Source organism: Elephantulus edwardii, unplaced genomic scaffold, assembly GCF_000299155.1.
Source record: "Elephantulus edwardii isolate Elephantulus edwardi_28Jun2011 unplaced genomic scaffold, EleEdw1.0 scaffold00024, whole genome shotgun sequence".
Classification (NCBI taxonomy): domain Eukaryota; kingdom Metazoa; phylum Chordata; class Mammalia; order Macroscelidea; family Macroscelididae; genus Elephantulus; species Elephantulus edwardii.
In genome coordinates, this window is record NW_006399774.1 from 7,457,498 (window position 1) to 7,476,900 (window position 19,403).

The 19,403-nt window shown below is 45.0% G+C and overlaps 1 protein-coding gene and 1 pseudogene across 2 annotated transcripts in view; one reads left to right on the forward strand and one right to left on the reverse strand.

Annotated features, from left to right (window-relative positions):
* TIAM2 (T-cell lymphoma invasion and metastasis 2) overlaps positions 1–19,403 on the forward strand; it is a 537,146-nt gene that overhangs the window by 382,364 nt on the left and 135,379 nt on the right. The window contains exons 5-6 of one of the 2 annotated variants that reach the window (XM_006882752.1): positions 5,825–5,994; positions 8,397–8,621. In XM_006882752.1, coding sequence (XP_006882814.1) covers positions 5,825–5,994; positions 8,397–8,621 — 395 coding nt within the window. Of the gene's footprint in view, positions 1–5,824; positions 5,995–8,396; positions 8,622–19,403 lie in introns of those variants that run through there. The other variant, XM_006882753.1, reaches the window with a different exon arrangement.
* On the reverse strand, positions 10,258–11,632 carry LOC102876947 (annotated as a pseudogene).

Genomic DNA, 19,403 nt, shown 5'->3' on the forward strand with positions numbered 1-19,403 from the left:
TTGTTTTGTTTTTTTTTTAAATTTCGTTCACAGTGGAGACAGACTGTATAACAATGAAAGAACTTTTTTCCCAAAGAAAAAAGTGACTTTCGGGGTGGGGTTAGGGGACAGGGAAGAAAATGTTCATGAATGAAGGACTGGAAACCTAAGTTCTTTATAAACTTTCATTAAAATCTCAAGTAAACAAAAACCAACAAGAGGAACCATTGGCACTTGTCCTCTAGAGATTAGACTTAGACCAACAGATAGAAGGCAAGCTGATACAGAATTAACACTTAAACAAATCAAACCTTGAAAAACACAGAACAATTAGTGCTGATGGCAAATAGACACAGGATGTCTTCTCTGCCTTGCCTGCCCCTAAAGACAAGTGTTCAGAGCTTGCTGGAGGGTCACGGGGGGGGGAGAGTCAGGCAAGTGTCGTTTAAGGATGGAAATTGTGGTTCTCTAAGCTCTGCTGGCCTCGTGGATAAGGAGTTGTACTGACAAACCAGAAGCAGGTGGTTCAAATCCACCAGGTGCTCTGAGGGAGGAATATGAGTTATCTTTCGTGGGATTTATAGTCTCTGAAAACCTGTCAGAGGATCAGACGTGAGTCTGTTCTGGCGGGATGACGATAAGTTTTTTTTCTACATTACAATGTGCTAACCTAGAAGGTAGACCTTCTGTTAGTTTTGGGGGTTGTGTGTGTGTGTGTGTGTGTGTGTGTGATTCCCATCAAATCAATTCACAATAACCTCCTGTGCAGAGCAGAACTTGAGTGTGTGTGTAATTCCCATCAGGTTGATTCATGATAACCTGTGCACAACAGAACTTAACTCCATAGGGTTTGTGTTTTTTTTTTCCATATTAAACTTGTTTTATTCAGGTTTGATACTCCATAGGGATTTAAGGGCTGTCATATTTTGGAAGCAGACCACCAGCTCTTGCTTCCAAGGCACCTCTGAGAGAGAGAGAGAGAGAAAGAGAGAGAGAGAGAGAGAGAGAGAGTGAGTGTGTGTTAGAGTGTGAGAGTGAGTGGGGGTTTTGTTTTAAGAAATCTGCTTGCATGTTTAGAACTTCGGGCAGGATGGCTGTATTACATTTTTTGAGGCCAAATCCTTTGCTCTCCAGCAAATTCTGCTCTTGCTGTTAAGGCCTTTAACTGATGCATTTGAGGCCCACCCACACTTGCAGGGGGATCTGTTTACTTAAGGCCAGCTATTTAAATCCTAATCACGTGTGAATACCATCACAACATCTCCACTAGTGACTTGCATTTAAGCAGACCATTGGGCACCTCAGCTGAGCCAAGCTGACACAAACAGTTAGTTAGCCATCAAGCCAGGAATTTCCGGCTGCTGAGGGCAGGGCCAGGGTGGGCCTCCTCACTTCTGACCACCGGTGGGCCTGCCAGGCCTGCCTGCGGTCTGCTCTGAAGTTTTTGCTTGCAGGCCCCTTTAAGGTCTGGATAAAGGGACTTTGTAAGTGTAAATCTTATCACACATTCCTCCACTTCCTTTGCAGCCTGGGCAAGGCTGGGATAAGATGTTTTTCCTGGCGTAACCTTTTCCATGTGGCTTCTGCATCCTGTCCCCCTGGGAATTCAGTATGTTGAGTTCAGCTCTCTTACAATCATATCTGGAATGTTTTGACTTCACTATTTGGTTTAATCTTAGTTCAAAACCTACTGGACACACATGTACATTGGAGCAGATTTTTAAAAATTACCCTTAAAGTGTTATGTGATTAAGCTGAGAACAGTTTTCTGCAGGGACTAGTTAATTGCAAACTGTCTGGTTAAGTATCCAGATGGGACGTACAGGAGGCCAAGGTGCACCTTTGCCTTGGAGAGCTCGGAGGATGTCATAAATACTCAACAAGGGTGACTCTGCTTTCCAGTGAGTGCGCTTTGATTGTGCCTCAAAAGTGACCTCAGGGGAGAAATGAAAACCTATGTTATTGAGTCAGTTCTGACTCTGGACGATCCCTGTGTCACAGAGAAGAACTCTCCCTCCATAGATTTTTCTTAGTGGCCGTCTTTGTATGAGCCTGTCTCCACACTTCTCTCTTCCAAGGCAGTGCTGGATGTGCTTGAACCTCCAACCTTTAGGATAGTTTGTTGTTGCTGTCGTTCGAGACTAGTGAGTCTGCTTCAGCACCTCTGGACTCTGAGGACAACAGGACAAGACCTGGCCTGTCTCTGTCTGGTCCTCCCAGTCTTTGCTGCACTCGAGTCTCTTGTTGCAATCACCATGTTAACCCGTCTCATTTGAGGGTCCTCCCTCCTTCCCTGACCCTCCACTTTTCCATGGATGGTGTCCTCCAGGGACTGACCCCTCCAGGTGACACGCGCAATATATGTGAGATGATGTCTCACGTCTGAGGAACATTCTGGCAGTACTTTGACAGAGATGTGAGTGTTCTCTTGGTGTATTCAGTATACTTTGTGGCTTTTTTCTTTTCTTTTTCTTTCTTAGTATTGTTAAGTCAGCACTGACTTATAGCTGACCCTCCAATGGGTTTTCAGAGGCTATAAATTGCATATAAATTACTCATCTTCTCCCATAGAGCAGCTGGTGGATTGGAGGGTAGGTTCTCTTGATTTTGTTTAAAGTGAGTTTAAACTGTTTGTTTGGGTGTCTGGCTTTTTGTTGTTTTGTTTTTTTTTTAAATTTCGTTCACAGTCTTATGTAAGCTGATGGATTGAGTTCACAAGCAGCTGTGGGCTGGAAGCCTCTTGTTTAAGCCAATCAGGACCCGGTGGATGGATGGGCCTTTGTATTTAAAAGTTGGTTGGACTCTCAGGCTTCATGTTAATTGTGTTTGGGAAAAACATTGTTGGAAGTGGTATAACACTGGTCTGTCAGTTTGCTGTACTGAGAAACTTGGGGTTGCTGTGATACTCAACATTGTACCAGTGGCGTGTCAAAAGTCATAATGGTTACCCATGGTGGACAGGCAGAGCTCCCAGATTAAGACAGGCTTGGAGGCAGGATTGGCGTCCACTTCATAAACAACAGGCCTTAGAAACTCTATGAACATTCTAGAAATGATGATAGTTATCGAACAGGGTTCAGATCTCTTGTTCAAAGAGTCACTATGAGTCGTACTCGACTTGAGAGCACTTAACGACAACAACAGCTTTTGGCTTGGCCATGCAGCTCCCTGCCCACTGGGCTACCAGACTTCCCTGGAGGTCAGCTGTCAGGCGCAAACTGTGTGTGTTGCCCAGGGACCAGTTTCAGGGAAGGAGTTTACGAAGTAATTTGAGGACAATTGAGATTTTGCCCTGACGTAGGTCAGTGGGGGCTGGTTTTGAGCAGATGAGGATGTCAGAGAAGAAGATTGATGGGAGGGAAGAGGAACCGTAATTACTTTCCTTCTTCCAGGGATATGTCTTCTAAAATGACCTCTGCTACTTGTGCATTCCCGCTACTGTTCTCGTTTGTTTTCGCTCTGAGGGCTTCTGCTCTCCCCCCTCCAGCCCAAGCCTGCACTTTGGATGATGGCAGCCTTTATTGCTGGGGGGCCACTCCTTCCCGTCTGCCTCCAAGCCTCAGCGTTAGAGACACCGTGCTCCTTGGGTTACATTTGATGCTACACTGAAAATGGGTTTCCTGTTTGTCAGGTTCAATGGCAACAGTTCTCTGTGCTGTTCTGTGAACTGTGCTGTTCTGTACCCTGGGGTGGTGTCCTATGTGGAACAAGGCTCCAAGCTGTGGTAGCTCAGTCTTCAGCCGTGCAGCATCCTGTCATCTGTTCAGGTTCATATCCATTTCCTGCAGATGCTACCTTTCCAGCGGGGGCCTTTGAGAAGCGGGGGAGTGAATGTTAACCCATTGCCAAGAACTAGGACTTGGACATGGTGGCCTTGCTAGTCACCTCTACTTGGTTCTTGGGCTCCCCGCTCTCACCCCCTAGTTGTCTGATGTTACCCAGCTGTTTATCTAAAGATTTACTTTCAAAATTAAGAACGGGACTGCCAAAGGTAATACTGTTTTTAAAACGTAATCTTCCATGAGAGTCCCTGAGTGCAGGTGGTTAAAGGCTCACCTACTAACTCAAAGGTTAATAGTTCAGACTCACCCAGAGGTGCCTTGTAAAAAAGGCCTGGTAACTTGCTTCTATAGGGTTGTAGCCTTAAAAACACTATAGAGGTGCATACCCATGTTTATCGTGGCTTTGTTCACAATAGCAAAGAGTTGGAAACAACCTAAGTGCCCATCAACAAATGAGTGGATAGAGAAGCTGTGGTATAGTCACACAATGGAATACTACACTGCATTGAAAAACAAGGAACTCATGAAATATTATACAAAATGTGTGACCCTGGAGGACATTATCTGAGTGAAATATCTCAGTCACAAAAGGACAAATACTGCATAGTGCCACTGTTGTAGAACGGGACTGACATCAGGGTTGAGGTGAGACTGAGAAAAACTGCATAAATTATGTATACTGCATTGAAACAGATGAGGGCGTTTAAAACCACTATCAGAAACAAACCTGTTTATCTTCAAGTACCATGTAAAACAACTTGAGGTGGACTGTTTTCTCAGGATAGTAAATGCTACATAATATTACTAATTTGGATAAGGGAGAAGACGCGAGGCAAAACGTGTCAGAATTTTGCTGTATTTTTATAGAAATACTGTTGTGCAGTAAGTGGAAACAAGAATAGCAATACATTAATGGGGAGCTGCCAGAAATTCAAATGGATTTAGGAGAGGATGTGGAACTGGATTCAGGAGAGGATGCGGAACTGGATTCAGGAGAGGATGTGGAACTGGATTCAGGAGAGGATGCGGAACTGGATTCAGGAGAGGATGTGGAACTGGATTCAGGAGAGGATGCGGAACTGGATTCAGGAGAGGATGAAGAAGAAGGAGCAGTGTGCATACCTGTCGCTGTTCTCACAGATGCTGCATTTCTTTTTATTTAAGATTTTAATGAAAGTTTATAGGGAACTTCTATTTCATTCATTGTTGTATATTTTCCTCCCTACCCCCTGTGCCCCATTTGCTTTGTTTCTTTGGAAAAAAAATTCTTTCATTGTTACACAGCCCCCACCCCATTTACTTTATTATGCAGCTCTAATTCCGGACTCTTTTCATGACAATAATACCTAATCATATATTCCTTTTTTACAGTTCTCTCCCTCAACTGTTTCAATGCAGTATACATTATTTATCCCCTCTCTTCTTAGTTTTCCCCCAACCCCGATGTCAGTCCTGTTTTATAATACTGGCACTATGCAGTATTTGTCCTTTTGTGACTGAGATATTTCACTCAGCAGAATGTCTTCCAGGGTCACCCATTTTGAATAATATGAGTTCCTTGTTTTTCAATGCAGTGTAGTATTCCATAGTGTGTATATACCAGAGCTTCTCTATCCATTCGTTTGTGGATGGGCACTTAGGTTGTTTCCAACTCCTTGCTACTGTGAACAAAGCCGTGATAAACATGGGTGTGCATATATCTGCTTGGATGTCAGTTATGGTCTCTTTGGGGTATATGCCCAGTAGTGGAATTGCTGGGTCAGATGGTATTTCTATTTGCAACTTTTTGAAAAAGCGCCATACCGCCTTCCACAGTGGTTGCACCATTTTACACTTCCACTAACAGTGAATAAGGGTTCCAGTTTCTCCACAACCTCTCCAGCATTTGTTGCTTTCTCAGATGCTGCCTTTCTGAGCATCCCCTCCACTTCAGTCAGTGTTAACACGATGTTGGCTCTTGTTGTGTCTCGTCCTGGCTTCCCCTTGGCTGTCTCCTACCCATTTCCTAGATCCTGAGACAGGTGACAGCACAAGTGACAGGTACGCTCTGCCTCTGTTCCCAGGATGCACCCTGCTGTTCTATGAGACCTACGGGAAGAATTCTTCAGACCAGAGTGCCCCCCGGTGTGCGCTGTTGGCCGAGGACAGCATTGTGCAGTCTGTCCCGGAGCACCCCAAGAAGGAGAACGTCTTCTGCCTCAGCAATGCCTTTGGAGACGTCTACCTTTTCCAGGTATGGCCATGTCTCGATAGGCACAGGGTTCGGAGGGCAGTGGGGTCTGCGATACGTTTCCCTACCATTAGAATAAGAAGATGCAGAATTGGAAAATGCAGGGTCATCTAAAGAGAAGGAGACCCGCTGTGAGGTGGACTGACGTAGTGACTGCTCGGGGGCTCAAGTGTATCAGAAATGATGAGGATAGTATAGGATAGGACGGAGCTCCGGTCTCTTGTTCGTAGAGTCACTGTGAGTCCTACTCAATGGTACTTAACAATAACAGCAAAGGTAAGCTGTGGAGAAGGAGGGGCCAGATGGCATCTCAAGTATTTAGGTTTTTGGGGGAGCTCTTGGTTTTGTTTTTGTTACATGCCATCATTTTTAAATTGTTTCTTTTAAACTGTAGAACTAACTCAGCAGTGTTAACAAAATCAAGAGCCATGGTGTCCATGGAAGTTCCAGAACTGTCTGTATTTAAACACAATTTGCAATGTTCTGTTCCCTTTTCTTGTATGTTTTAGAATGCCGAAATATTTTTGAAGTGAAGTAAACAGTATGACATTTAAAAGTGAAATAGAATATTGGCTTCCTTGGGGAGTCTGTGGAGGCTCAGCGTGGACTCTCACTTCCCACTCAGGAGGTACATGAGTCCCAGCTGGTTCTCTCATCGTGTTGCTCAGATGCTGAATAGGTTTCATTGCAGCTGCATGTCTGAAGACTAGGAAGAAAGGCCTGGCGCTCTACTTCCTGAAATTAGCCAATGAAAACCCTCTAATATTCGATGATCCGTTCTGCAGGCGCCCAGGGGCGTGGAGCAGTCCCAGGCAGGACTCTGTCCCAGTGCCTGGGTTTCCAGGAATCAGAAGCCGGCCTGACTGCAGCTAACAACAGCAGCAGCTGAGTTAGGCTGTGGATTTTGGCAAAGGAAAGAGAGACTAGACTAACAATTGCGGGGCTGTCACAGCTGGGTTCATTCATACAGTGAGTGTACGTGGGCGCCAGAGGATGGCGGGTGGAGGGGCCCTTCAAGAGACAAAACCAAGAAATGCCTCTTGCTTTGGAGGAAGGACTCCATCTAGTGAGTTTCAGGGCAAAATTCCCAAAGTCCAGACTCTTCACTGACCACATGAGCAGGAAGGCTGTTCCCAGGAATGTCAGGGGAAGATCAACAAGGTTTTTCAGGGAAACTCTCATAAACCAATGCAAAAGGTCCACTCTCTCTGTGCAAAGGGTCTTATGAGGTTCATGTTTTCATCAGCTGCCCCCCAGATGAGAAGCCATAGGCTCTGGGGGGGGAGGGTCACACGCTCTTGGCATAGGGGTGGGGCCGGGCGTGAGACCTGTGGGGTCAGTCTGCTCCCTTACAACCCATACGCCACTTCTCTAAGCATCTGACCCTCAAATCTGGTTAGTTCTGGACAAAGACAGTTTAAGCCACTTTTCATTATATATCTTTGCCCTTTCAGCGTTATTCAGGCTTCTCCACTCAGAAACTCACCTCACGATTGTCCAGTGGAGGTAACTTAAACCTGACCCGCTAACAGGTTTTCCAAAGCTGTAAGTTGCACGGGAGGAGATTGCCCATCTTTCTCCTGTGGAGCAGCTGGAGAATTCGAACCACCTACCTTTGGGTTGGCAGCACACCCCTCACCAGTAGCGCATCAGGACCTTCTGTTTCAAATGTTTAGTATAGTTTTGAAAGAAAAAGTGCTTTTCTTATATGAAAATATTCTATGACGATGGTATCAAATACATGAAGTATTGAAGACCATGGAACTATTTCAGCGTTATTATGCACGCTTCTCATTGGGGTTTATTTTTCCTGTTTTCTTTTTTTTAGAAGCACGGTCACGCTGTCGATGTTATTTTATGTGTGAATATTTAGGTTCTAGAATTTTTTCTTTTTCTTAAAATAATGACCACACAGCGTTTTAGGATGCTGCACATTAGAGTTCCAACGACTGTTCCTTGTTTCTCCTTACCTTTGTCGTATTGTTGGGCATAAGCACGTTTCTAGTTCTTCTCTCTGAGAAAATGAGTGTTTTCCTCTCTCCACACCTCCCCCCCCGCCCCCCGAGTCCCCTGAGTTAAGGAGGACTCGGATAGAGAGTATGTGTCCTTTTGAACTTAAACACACTTCTTGCCATGAAATCTAGTGGTGTGAACAGTCAACACTCTCCTCAGCTGCTTTCTGTAAGGATGAGGTCCAGGTCCAGCTGGGGACACCTTGGAAGAAAGGCTTGGCCAGCTGTTTCTGAAATCAGCTATTGTAAGGTCGCTGTGAGCCAGGGTTGACTGGTGTTGATTTGTGAAGTGAAAGGGCTTCATAGGTTGGGCCTGTCAGGCCGACCCGCCCCTTTGGAGACATTTTCCAACAATCTCTGATGCATTTGTGTGTCCCGTGCCCCTGTCTTTAGGCCACGAGCCAGACGGATCTGGAGAACTGGGTCACTGCCATCCATTCTGCGTGCGCGTCCCTTTTTGCCAAGAAGCATGGCAAAGAGGACACTGTCCGGCTCCTGAAGAGCCAGACCAAGAGCCTGCTCCAGAAGATCGACATGGACAGCAAGATGAAGAAGATGGCCGAGCTGCAGCTGTCGGTGGTCAGCGACCCGAAGAACAGGAAGGCCATCGAGAACCAGGTAGGCCCGCAGAGGGTCCTTCCCCGTGTTATGCTGTCGCTTGCTCCGGTGCTGAAGCCACACTTAGCTTGTAGGGACACCCACACAGACAGAGGGAATTCCCAACTCACAGTGCTTTCAAGTTAAGACCACATTTAGACCCATCCTTTAAAAGTATCCTATCATTAGGGTACTCTGGTGGCCTTGTGGTAAGGAGCTGTGCCGCAATCCTGATGGCACACTGTTCAAATCCGCCAGCTACTCTATGGGAGAAATGTGGGCAGTCTCCTCCTTTGTGATTAACTGCCTCTGAAAACCTGCCGGAGTCAGCTGTGGGTCAGTTCCAGCTTGACAGTACACACGACAACAACATTAGTAATAGAGAGTCCTGGTGTTGTAGTAAGTAAAAGTACTAAAAAGTTGAAGTTCAAATTCACCAGCTGCTTCTAGGAGAAAAGATAGGCCGTCTCCTCCTGCTGAGATTTAGAGCCTGAAACCCGCAGTGAGGGTCGCTGGCCGTGGGAATGGACCTGATGGGAACAGCTTACATGTTTTGTTTGACCAGTAGTGGTAGGAACTGCATTCAGTGCTGCATTGTGGGATATACTCGTGTTATCATTCCCCTGCCAATCTCTGCCACAAAACAAAGATCGAATTTATAAAGTTACTCTGATTTAAAAAGATAATAATAATAATAATAATAATAATAATAATGGAAGAAGTTATCTATTCCACTTAGATTGGAACTGATTTAATGGTGTTCTCTTGGAACAAGAGTCACAAGTTGCCATTACGCTGTCACACCTGGGTACTTACTTTACATACTCCCTGTATCTTTGTGACGTGAGTAACAGTGACAGGCTTTGCAACTTTTGAGGACTGTTTATATATTGAAATATTTACCAACTCCTTTTCCTAGTACCAAATGGTTCCTTCTTGCCTAGCTAATTGCCTCTCTTACATATTTCTTGGTGAAAAAAAAAATACATGTAGTAAGACCTCTAGGATATTAGGATAATGCAAAGAGTGGATTTATAAAAAGTGAATCAGTATAACACTGTCTATGGGTTCCTGGGGGTGGGGAGGAAGCCCATTATTTTTCTGTTTATACCTAATAAACTGTGAAGACAAAAATACTTTCTCTGACCCAGCTCCACGTTCTGTGTTCAATAGCCAGCTTGGGCACTCTTTGCCTTTTAGAAGGGGTGAGTAGCCCTGGTGGCATAGTGTGTAGTATGTTGGCTGCTAACTAAGGTGAGTGGATCGAACCTACCAGCTTCTTCAAGGGAGGAAGACAGGCAGTCTCCTCTTACAAAGATGTAGAATCTGATAAACTCAATGAAGGGTCACTGTGAGTCAAAATATACTCAGTGATGTGGCCTTTTTGTGTTTAAGCGGCTTCTTTTTTTTAAAGCAATATTTGCAAAACACTTTATTGTGTTTTTACACACATATATGGTACATGTAAGTGAGGCAGGCTGGACAAGTCCAACAGACTAAAGATTACATAAAGATACACAAGAAATGTTCACAACGGAAACAAATAATACAAAGGAGAAACCTGTTTAAAAAACATGTCAAAGCGTAAAAGTTTATGAGCTTGCCACAGAAATGAGGTAAGGTAGTAGACAAGTCTTGATAGCGTCTCTTCTAAAACTCACAGGAGTCTCATCCGTTTCTCAGGGGGTCCTTCTGTGCGTACTGTCTGTAAGCGCTGTAGTCTCTTTCTCATTCGATTTAACAGCTTCCAGTAAAGGTTCTAGATCTTTTCTTTGTTTGATCTGCTGGAACAGGTTTTTCTCCAGACTTTTGCTGTACAAATTTAGGCGGAAATTTTTGTCTGAGATCTAAAAGTAAGGCGTCCACATGATGTCTCTGGAAAATAGAGCTTGGTTCTTCTTTTCTCGTGACTTTGTTGTTGTTACGTGCCATCGAGTCGCTTGCGACTCATAGCAATCCTATGTACAAGAGCTCTAAATGCTGTTATATCCTGTGCCAGCCTAGCCATCTCAAACGCACTTATTCCCACCCCTCCAGTCACAGAATCAGTCCATCTCACCAAAGGTCTTCCTCTCCTTCGCCTCCCCTCCACTCTGCCAAACATGATGTCCCTCTCCAAGGACCAGTCCCTCCTTGCAACATGCCCAAAATATGTCAGACGAAGCTTCAGAATCCTTGACTCCAGGGAACACTCTGGCCTCTCCCTCTCCAGGAGAAACCTATTTGTTCTCCTAGCAGTCCAGGGTATATTCAACACTCTTCTCCAGCACCACAGCTCAAAAGCATCAATGCTCTTTCTATCAACCCTATTCACTGTCCAACTCTCTGATGCATAGCATGTAATTGCAAAGACTATATCCCGGATCAGGTGCACCTTAGTCTCCAGCCTGACATCGTTGCTCTTCAGTACTCTTGAGAGGTCCCTCACAGCTGACTTTCCCAATGCAGTTCGTCTCCTGATTTCCTGGCTACGCGCCAGGCCCTGCTACGCCCTGTGGTCCTTGGTCCCCTCCCTCGGAGCCTGAAAGCGCGCGCTCTATCCTCGTGTCTTTAGGTTTGACTTTATCTTGTTCTTCATGATCCTTAAAATGCCACCAATATGCTTTGGAGGGATGGTATTGACAGTATGACATAGCTTCATCAAAAGCTGACTGAAAGCCATGCACTGCAGTAAGCACTCTGGAATTTATAACTGAGCCCAAGTCTGGTGCCTGATAAATCACTCCAGCAATGATGTAATAATCAGCTAGAGGGCTAACTTGAGTAGGTGACTGCCGTTGCTGCTGACGAATAATAAAAAGAATTGGTTCTTGAGCATGGTGAAGGCAGTATTCCACTCCAGTCATCTGATTCAAGTGTTCTAATGTTAGTCTCTGCATTTTGACTCCTTCATTGTTGCATGTCCTGTCATAGAAAGGGTTGCTTCTTTCTGAAAAGTCATCCAGGACAATACCACTGTTCAGAATGGGGATCCAGGCACTGTCAACCCATGACATTCCCAGCAGGTTATCTCAGACATCCACAGCCGTCATAATTCCACTCTTAAGTGGCTTCTTCATCATTCTCTTGCTTTTCTCACACAATCTCAGAGCTTCAGAGAGTGTCTCTGAGATTTCTAAAGTTGCTAAGGGATGCTGCTCTTTTGGAAGTAGACTCTGGGGCGGACGTTGGCTCATGGAGTTTTTGTGAGACATGCTTGTAGGCTCCACACCTGTGAGGCATTTGCAACAGGAGACTCGGCTGGTTCCCTGGGAGCTTGGAACAGATGAGGCCTTCTGGGTGGTTCAGTGTCAAGGCAAGGGCTCTCTCATCACCAGTCACAGGAATGGGTGGTCCCCAGGCAGACTGCACCCCAACTTGGGTGCTCCCCGAGAGGGCTTTGGTGGGGAGTGTCAGCAGCTGGGCAGAGGAAACAACAGCCGACCTTATCTCCAAGGAGGGCTCCAGGCAAGTTGCTGCAGTGCCCACTGAGACCCTCCACGTCATGGGTCAGGGACTGAGGGCTTGACTGCAGCAAAGGGTGGAAGTGTGTTCTTGACACTGCCATTCTTTACGCTTGGTCATTCATTACAGGGAGAATTCCTGAGTGACAGAGCTGTGCTAAGAGATATGCTGTGACTGATTCTTCGTGTCGGTGGAAGTCTGGCCAGAATGTTCCTTATCAGCGGGGAGGAGCAGGCTTTGTTTTGATTACTCTGGACCCGTCATCAGGAAAGACCAGTAGTATCTTCAGAACATGACTTTTGGGAGAGGAGAGGTCAGAGAAAGTGAGGGGAACTCTCTGGGAGATGAGTGACCCAGAGGCAATAACAGTGAGATGGAGCCCAGTGGTGAACACGCAGACCAATTATAAATTTCAGATCTTGGTTCTAAGAAACACATTGTTTTGTTTGCATTTATAACTTATAAATAAATGTGAGACGAAAGATAATTCCACAAGGCCTTCTGGGCTATCTAAGGTCACGTGACTCCATGCCAGCCAGCAACAGGGACATGTTAGGAAGCAGTTTTCACTTAATGAGAAAGTTAAATTAAGAAACTTTGATTGCCAGTTAAAGTCACATTATCTGTCTTCATTATGTCTCAGTGTTTAACCGTGTTTAAAAGTGTTGTCTGTTTAAAACTGTGAAGTGTTTGGAGTATGGGAAAAGACATTTCTGATTGGAATCAATAAACTGAGCAAAAAGGCATGCTTTTAACAATGATGTTTGTGAGATCTATATCTATTTCCAATATATAGTTGGTGTTAGTAATCAAATTTATTCCCACATTTTCCCTCCTTCAATATTGCTAAATGGTGATGTGATTGAGGCAGGTTCTTATCCATCTTTTTTCTCTCATATCCTGTGATAAGGGTGAGAAAATTATTGAACACTATCATTAATACCACATGCAAGTAAGACTCTGCTGAAAATGATCCAAAAATGATGGGAACAGAGAACTGGCAGATGTGCAGGCTGGGTTTAGAAGAGGCCGTGGTAGTAGGGATATTGTAGCTAATGTCAGATGAATCTTGGCTGAAAACAGAGAGTAACAGAGGAATCTGTGCTTCATTGACTATGCAAAGGCATTTGACTCTGTGGATCACAACAAACTGGCTGACTCTGAGAAGAGTGGGAATCCCAGAACACTTGATTGTGCTTATACAAAACCTGTACTTGGACTAGGAGGCGGTCGTCAGAACAGAACAAGGAAACACTGCATGGTTCAAATATAGGGATGCATCCTATCTCCATACCTTTTCAAGCTATATGCAGAAGAGATCATCTGGGAGGCTGGGCTCTATGAGCAGGAATGTGGCATCAGAATTGGAGGAAGACTCATCAGCAAAACCTGTATTACGTAGATGACTCAACCCTGCTTGCTGAAACTGAGGAGGACCTGAAGCGCTTGCTGTGGAAAGTCAGGGACTGTAGTCTTCATTATGGATTGAAGCTCAACATCAAGAAAACAAATATTCTCATCACAGGACCAATTGACAGCATCAGGATGGATGATGAAGAGATTGAGATTGTTCACAAGCTTTAGTTTGGTTGGCTCCACAATAAACACTCTTGGTACCAGCAGCCAGGAAATGAAAAGATGAATTGTATTGGAGAAAGTCTGCTGTCAGGGACCTCTCCAGAGTAGTGAAGAGCAATGATGTCAGTCTAAAGACTAAGGTGTGCCTGCTCCAGGCCATAGTCTTCACAATTGCTTGCTATGCATCAGAAATCTGGACAGTGACTAGGGATGATAGAAGGAGAATTGAGGCCTTTGAGCTGTGGTGCTGGAGAATAGTATTGAATATACCATGTACTACCAGGAGAACAAACAGGTTCAGCCAGGAGATAGTGAAACCACACTATTCCATGGAGGCAAGGATTCTGAAGCCTCATCTGATATACTTTGGGCATGATGCAAGAAGGGACCAGTTCTTGGAGACGGATGGGGGGTGGAGGGACAGCACAGGAGAGAAAGACTCAGCAAGAGATGGATTGACTCAGTGACTGGAGCGATGGGATTATGTCTCTTGGAGACGATGAGATTGGTGTGGGATGGGGCATCTTCCAGAGCTAATGTACATAGGATCACTGTGACTCACAAGCCACTCAACAGCATAGAACAACAGCATCCTGTGGTATTTTCCCCTCCAAATAATTTTCTCTTGTTTATTTTTCTATCTGCAAATGTTAGTAATCTATCGAACAGATGCATGTAACTTCAAGAGGTACAAAGATTTACAAATTTTAGATCTTAATTCTAAGAAACACATAATTTCGTCGGCACACCTTATAAAGAATTGTGAGACAAAAGATAATTCCTCAAGGCCGCCCAAGTGGTAAGAAGCTGAGTTGTAATCTCAAAGGTGTGCAGTTTGAATCCACCAGCTGCTCTAAGTTTCTTAATTTAACTTTCTAATTAAGTGAAAACTGCTTCCTAACAAGTCCCTGTTCCTGGCTGGCATGGAGTCATGTGACCTTAGATAGCCCAGAAAGCCTTGTGGAATTATCTTTTGTCTCACATTTATTTAGAAGGCATGCAAACAAAACAATGTGTTTCTTAGAACCAAGAGCTCCACCTTTGCCTATGAGAACCTGCTGGAGGGTCGGTTCTGACTCGACAATACACAACAGCAGCAACAAAGATCATTTGATCGTTTCTCTCCCGCCAGGGAGCCCCTCTGTGCGGAGCTGAAACTGCTGTCCACAGGGATTCCAACACTGATGCAGATTTCCAGGACTTTCTTCTGAAACTCATGTAGGTGGATTTGAACCAACAACCTTTTGACTGATTGGCTAGGCTCCATCCAGGGATTCCTTCCAGCTACTAACCAAAACGCGTTGTGATTGAGTTGATGGCGCCCCGTGCAACAGAAGAGAATGTTATGTTGTTCGATGCCATTGAGTTGACTGTGACTTCACAGTGACTGGAAGAAGGCAGATCGGAATGCCTTATCCTTCATCATCATCATCCTGTTCTTCGACAAGCTTGAGCCCGTTGCCACAGTCCCTGTGTCGGGCCATCTTGTGGAGGGTCTTTCTCTCCCCCTCTGACTCTCCACCTTCCTCAGTGTGGTATTTTTTTCCCCGAGGCTGCTCCTGACATCATGCCCTGAGTATGTGGTGTGAAGTTTTTCCTGTCCTCACCTCCGAGGAGCACGCTGATTGTCCTTCCTCCAAGACAGACTTGTTCGTTCTTCTGGTGGCCTTTGAAATATTTACTACCTTCTCTAACACCACGGTTCAAAGGCATAGGTTCTCTTCTTCAGTCTTTCTGATTCATTGCCCAACTTTCAGATGCATAGGACGCAATTGAAATGACACGGCTTGGATCAGGTGGCCTTAGTCTTTATTATTTTTTTTTATTATTATACTAGTTTATTCCAAAATTCAAATACATTGTTTTCCAGGAGAGATTCTTCCAATATCCCTCCTCCTCCCCATCAAATTGTACAACCCCATGATGCATCCTCCCTCCCCCAGCACGTCCTTATCCCTCTGCTTAGAATAAGTATAAGGATTGAAGGTGGGGGGGAGGGTGGAAGCACCTTAGTCTTTAAAGTGACATCATTGCTTATTAACACTGTGGAGAATTCCTTGACAATACACTTTCCCAAGGCAACACATATTTTGAGTTCTTGGCTGCTACTACCACGGATGTTGATTGTTGATCAAGTAAAATGAAATCTGTAGCAACTTCAGTTCGTTCTCCATCTATCATGATGTGGCCTATTGCTCTGATAGTAAAGATTTGTTTTTCTTGATGATGTCATCGGTGTTGAAGGCTGTACTCTTTTGTTGTCTTCAGTAAGTGCTTCTGGTCCTCTTCACTGTCTGTAATCCAGGTGGCGTCATCTCTGTAGCACAGGGTGTTGATAAGTCTTCCTTCAGTCCTGAGGCCCCATTCTTCTTCACAGAGTCCAGCTCTCTAATGATTTGCTTGGTTTACACATTGTATAGGTATGCGGAAAGGCTGCAGCTCTGACACACCTCTTTGCTGATTAAAAACCATACACACAAAACAAAACAAAACCCATATACAAGTGAAGCTATTTATAGATCAAAATAGAGGGCATCATTTTCCAGATGCCTTAAAAGTGCTTGGTTTTCTCCACTATCTCTTAACAGCTTATTTAAAGGATCCCTCCATTATCTGCTCACTATTTAGGTGCATCAACTTCCTTGTGGAGTTTCATTTATGCAGTGACTTCCCTGGAGACTTTTCCGGTCAGGTCGTCTCCAGCCAATCTGAGCTGAGCTCACTGTGAGATGACATCATGCCGGCTAAAGTCTCCAAGCAAGGCTTCTCTGAAGTCATGGTCAATGCCTTCCCCAAGTAAAGACCCCACTGGTGATAATGAGGTCTGTGCTTCATCCTGGCTTTATGTGATGTGACACGCTTTGCTTAAAATAGATGATTTTAGGACCTTCAGGACAGTTCCTGGAGCAGGACGGTGCAGTGCTCGCTTGAGCATGTCCAATGAAGAGCAGACGTAGGCAGCCCATCCACATGCTGGGTTTCCTTTGAAGTTCAGAGGGAGGAGGGATTGTAAATTAAGTCCAGTTAGAGGTTTGTTTTCTTTGCTGTTTATTATTGGAAACAAGTAAATAAGGACAGAACCTCGTGCCCCTGAGACAGTGCTGCCCTCCCCCATGGCCTCTCTCCCTTCCGGCCTCCTGTGTGTCTCTGGTCCAGGGTTCATTGGGATGAAGGAGGAGGCGGCTGTGGGCCCATGAGGATGAGGACGAAGCTGACAGCGTGTGATCACTCTGGGCTTTGAGGAATGTGGACTTCATTTTCGATGTTGATTTCAATGCCAATTTGAAATCACAGAGCGGATGGATGGAATTTAGAAGATTGGGAAAGGGTGGCAGCGGGAACAATGAAACACAATCCTGAGGCCCTTTAAATGCTTTGGGGAAAAAAGCACAACTTTGGGGAGAAGTTGTTGGAGAGCGGAGGGGCTATGAGCAGAGGGGCTTGGCCTTGTGACAGTGGCAGGGGGCGGAAGGGGGGGCTGTCTTGGGCAGAGTGCCTTTTGCTTAGTTCCTAGTGAGTTTGTTAAGTGGAGCTCTGAACCAGGCTGGTGTGCACAGAGGCATCCAGGAAGAGTTGCTCCTGGCTCTGGAGTGAGTTAGGCATCTGTCCTCAGAGAGACAGCAGACTATTTCCCTGTGACATCATGAATTCAGAGACAGTGGTGCTCCAGATCAAAGAGGAAGACAGACTGAGGAAATGTAACCTCAGGTGCAGCCCTGGAGGACTTGCTGGAGGAGGAATGGTTGAAATGGCTGAAAAATGAGGCAGGAGAATTGGAGACAAGTATTACAGGCCCCAGAGTAGGTGAGTGCTTGAGACACTGTGTCTCCTGGTGGTTTGACTTCTGATGTGAGTGGAGGATGGTTGGCCAGGACCTGGCTTCCTCATCACTGTCATCATGGTGTTCTATCCTAACTTTCTCTCTCTCTCTGTATTGGACATACCATGGACCGCCAAGAAAACAAACAGATCTGTCTTGCAGAGAGTGAAACCAAGTTTCTCCTTGGATTTTGAAGCTCCGTCTCTTATACTTTGGGCACATGGCCAGGAAGGAGCAGTCCTTGGAGAAGGACATCATGCTTGAAAGGGTGGAGGGACAGCACAGGAGAGGAAGACCCCAGATGAGATAGATGGGTTGACACAGTTAATAGGGTAATGAGGGAGGCAGGTGTTTGGAGTCAGTGAGATTGGCTCAGAACGGGGCAGGCTTTAGAGCACTTGTACATAGGGTCGCTGTGAGTCACAGGTGACTCAGTGGCACATAACAACGACAAGATTTTGAGTGAAAGTTTTACCAAGCAGGTTGCCTTTCTATTCAACCATTTCCTCCCGCCCTCCTTCGCGTCGTTCCCACCTTCTCCTTGCCTTCCCACCCCCTCACGGTGCCGCTGGCTTATGGATCACAACTGTGTCTGGGATCATAAAACTCATCCCCTGCCCCTGGCCAGCATGTCTCTGGAAGGAACAAATCCTTAAGTGCTCAGCGACTCACTGAAAGTTTGGTAGTTGAAACATACTCAGAGGTGCTTTTGAAGAAAGGACTTGCAATCAGCTAATGAAAGGGGACAGCCTTGAACACTGGGTGGAGTGTCATTCTGTGGGTGCACGTGGAGTTCATATAAGTTGGGATACATTTGATGGAACTGAGTTTGGTTTTAGTGCCTGGGCAGATGGCATGTCAACAAATATGAGTGTTTGTGTGTCCACGCGCACGCACACTGCCGGCTTGTGGATGGGATGGTTAGGGGGCACAGTGTTAGTGAAGTTAGGATGCTCCTTGGAAACCTGAGTCTGTGTGTATGTCTTTACGTCAGGGTTTAAGCCCCACGTGTTGTCCCGTGTGTGTATTTCCCTCAGAGAACTGAAGGGTTGTGAGGGCTGGACAGGTCACAGAGTCAGTCTGCACAATGCTATGTCTTTAGAAAAACACCTTCCACAGTCAAAACAACTAGCTAAAAACAGGCATCTTCGTTTACAGCCCACTTACTACAGAGGGGGGAGAATTTGTAACTGGAAAATATGGACAGGACCATCTTAGTGAGGAGTTAACACTTGCTGGGTTTGGCTCAGGGCTCCTTCTCACAGCTATTTTATTTTATTTTTAGTCTCTTGTCCTCTGAAGACTCCTTGTGTTTGGGGCATAAACAGCCTAGGAAACACTTGTCAGCAAAGAGGAAGAGTCCTGCTGCTAATCAATTAGGCTCGGATTGTTTCTCGGTACTTCCTACCTCCTGGCTCACTTCATAGTGACTGAGGTCTTAAGACCTAGCCAGCAGTTACTCAGAATACAGCAGTTGATCTCCATTCCCCCGAACAATACAAGATGAAAGGGAGACAGAACTCTAGGAGGAATTAGAATATGAACACCTGCCTCCTTTGGCCAGAACCACTGAAGATGCTAAGCTACGATTGTGGAGTATTTTTATACAGTATTTGGATCAAAAGAATCCTGATCAAAAGGGGGGATATGTGAAACACTTTGAAATTCTGGTTTTGTTTTTGTTTTTTTCACTTTTAAATCCTTAATGGCCTTTCTAGAGCGGTTAGATTGAATGAGTTACAGAAACTGTTACTCAGAGAAAACCTTTAAACCTAAGCTAAAGCTGTTCCCTGAAGTCTTTTTTTAAAAAAAAATTAAAAAATTAACATTTTCTTTTTATTGGTTTGTCTTTCATTTATATTGTTCTTTATATAATCATTCACATACATTGTATATTTTTACATGTATACTTCTAAAGAATTTTGTGTTGATTTGCAAACACTCATATACAGTGTTTCACT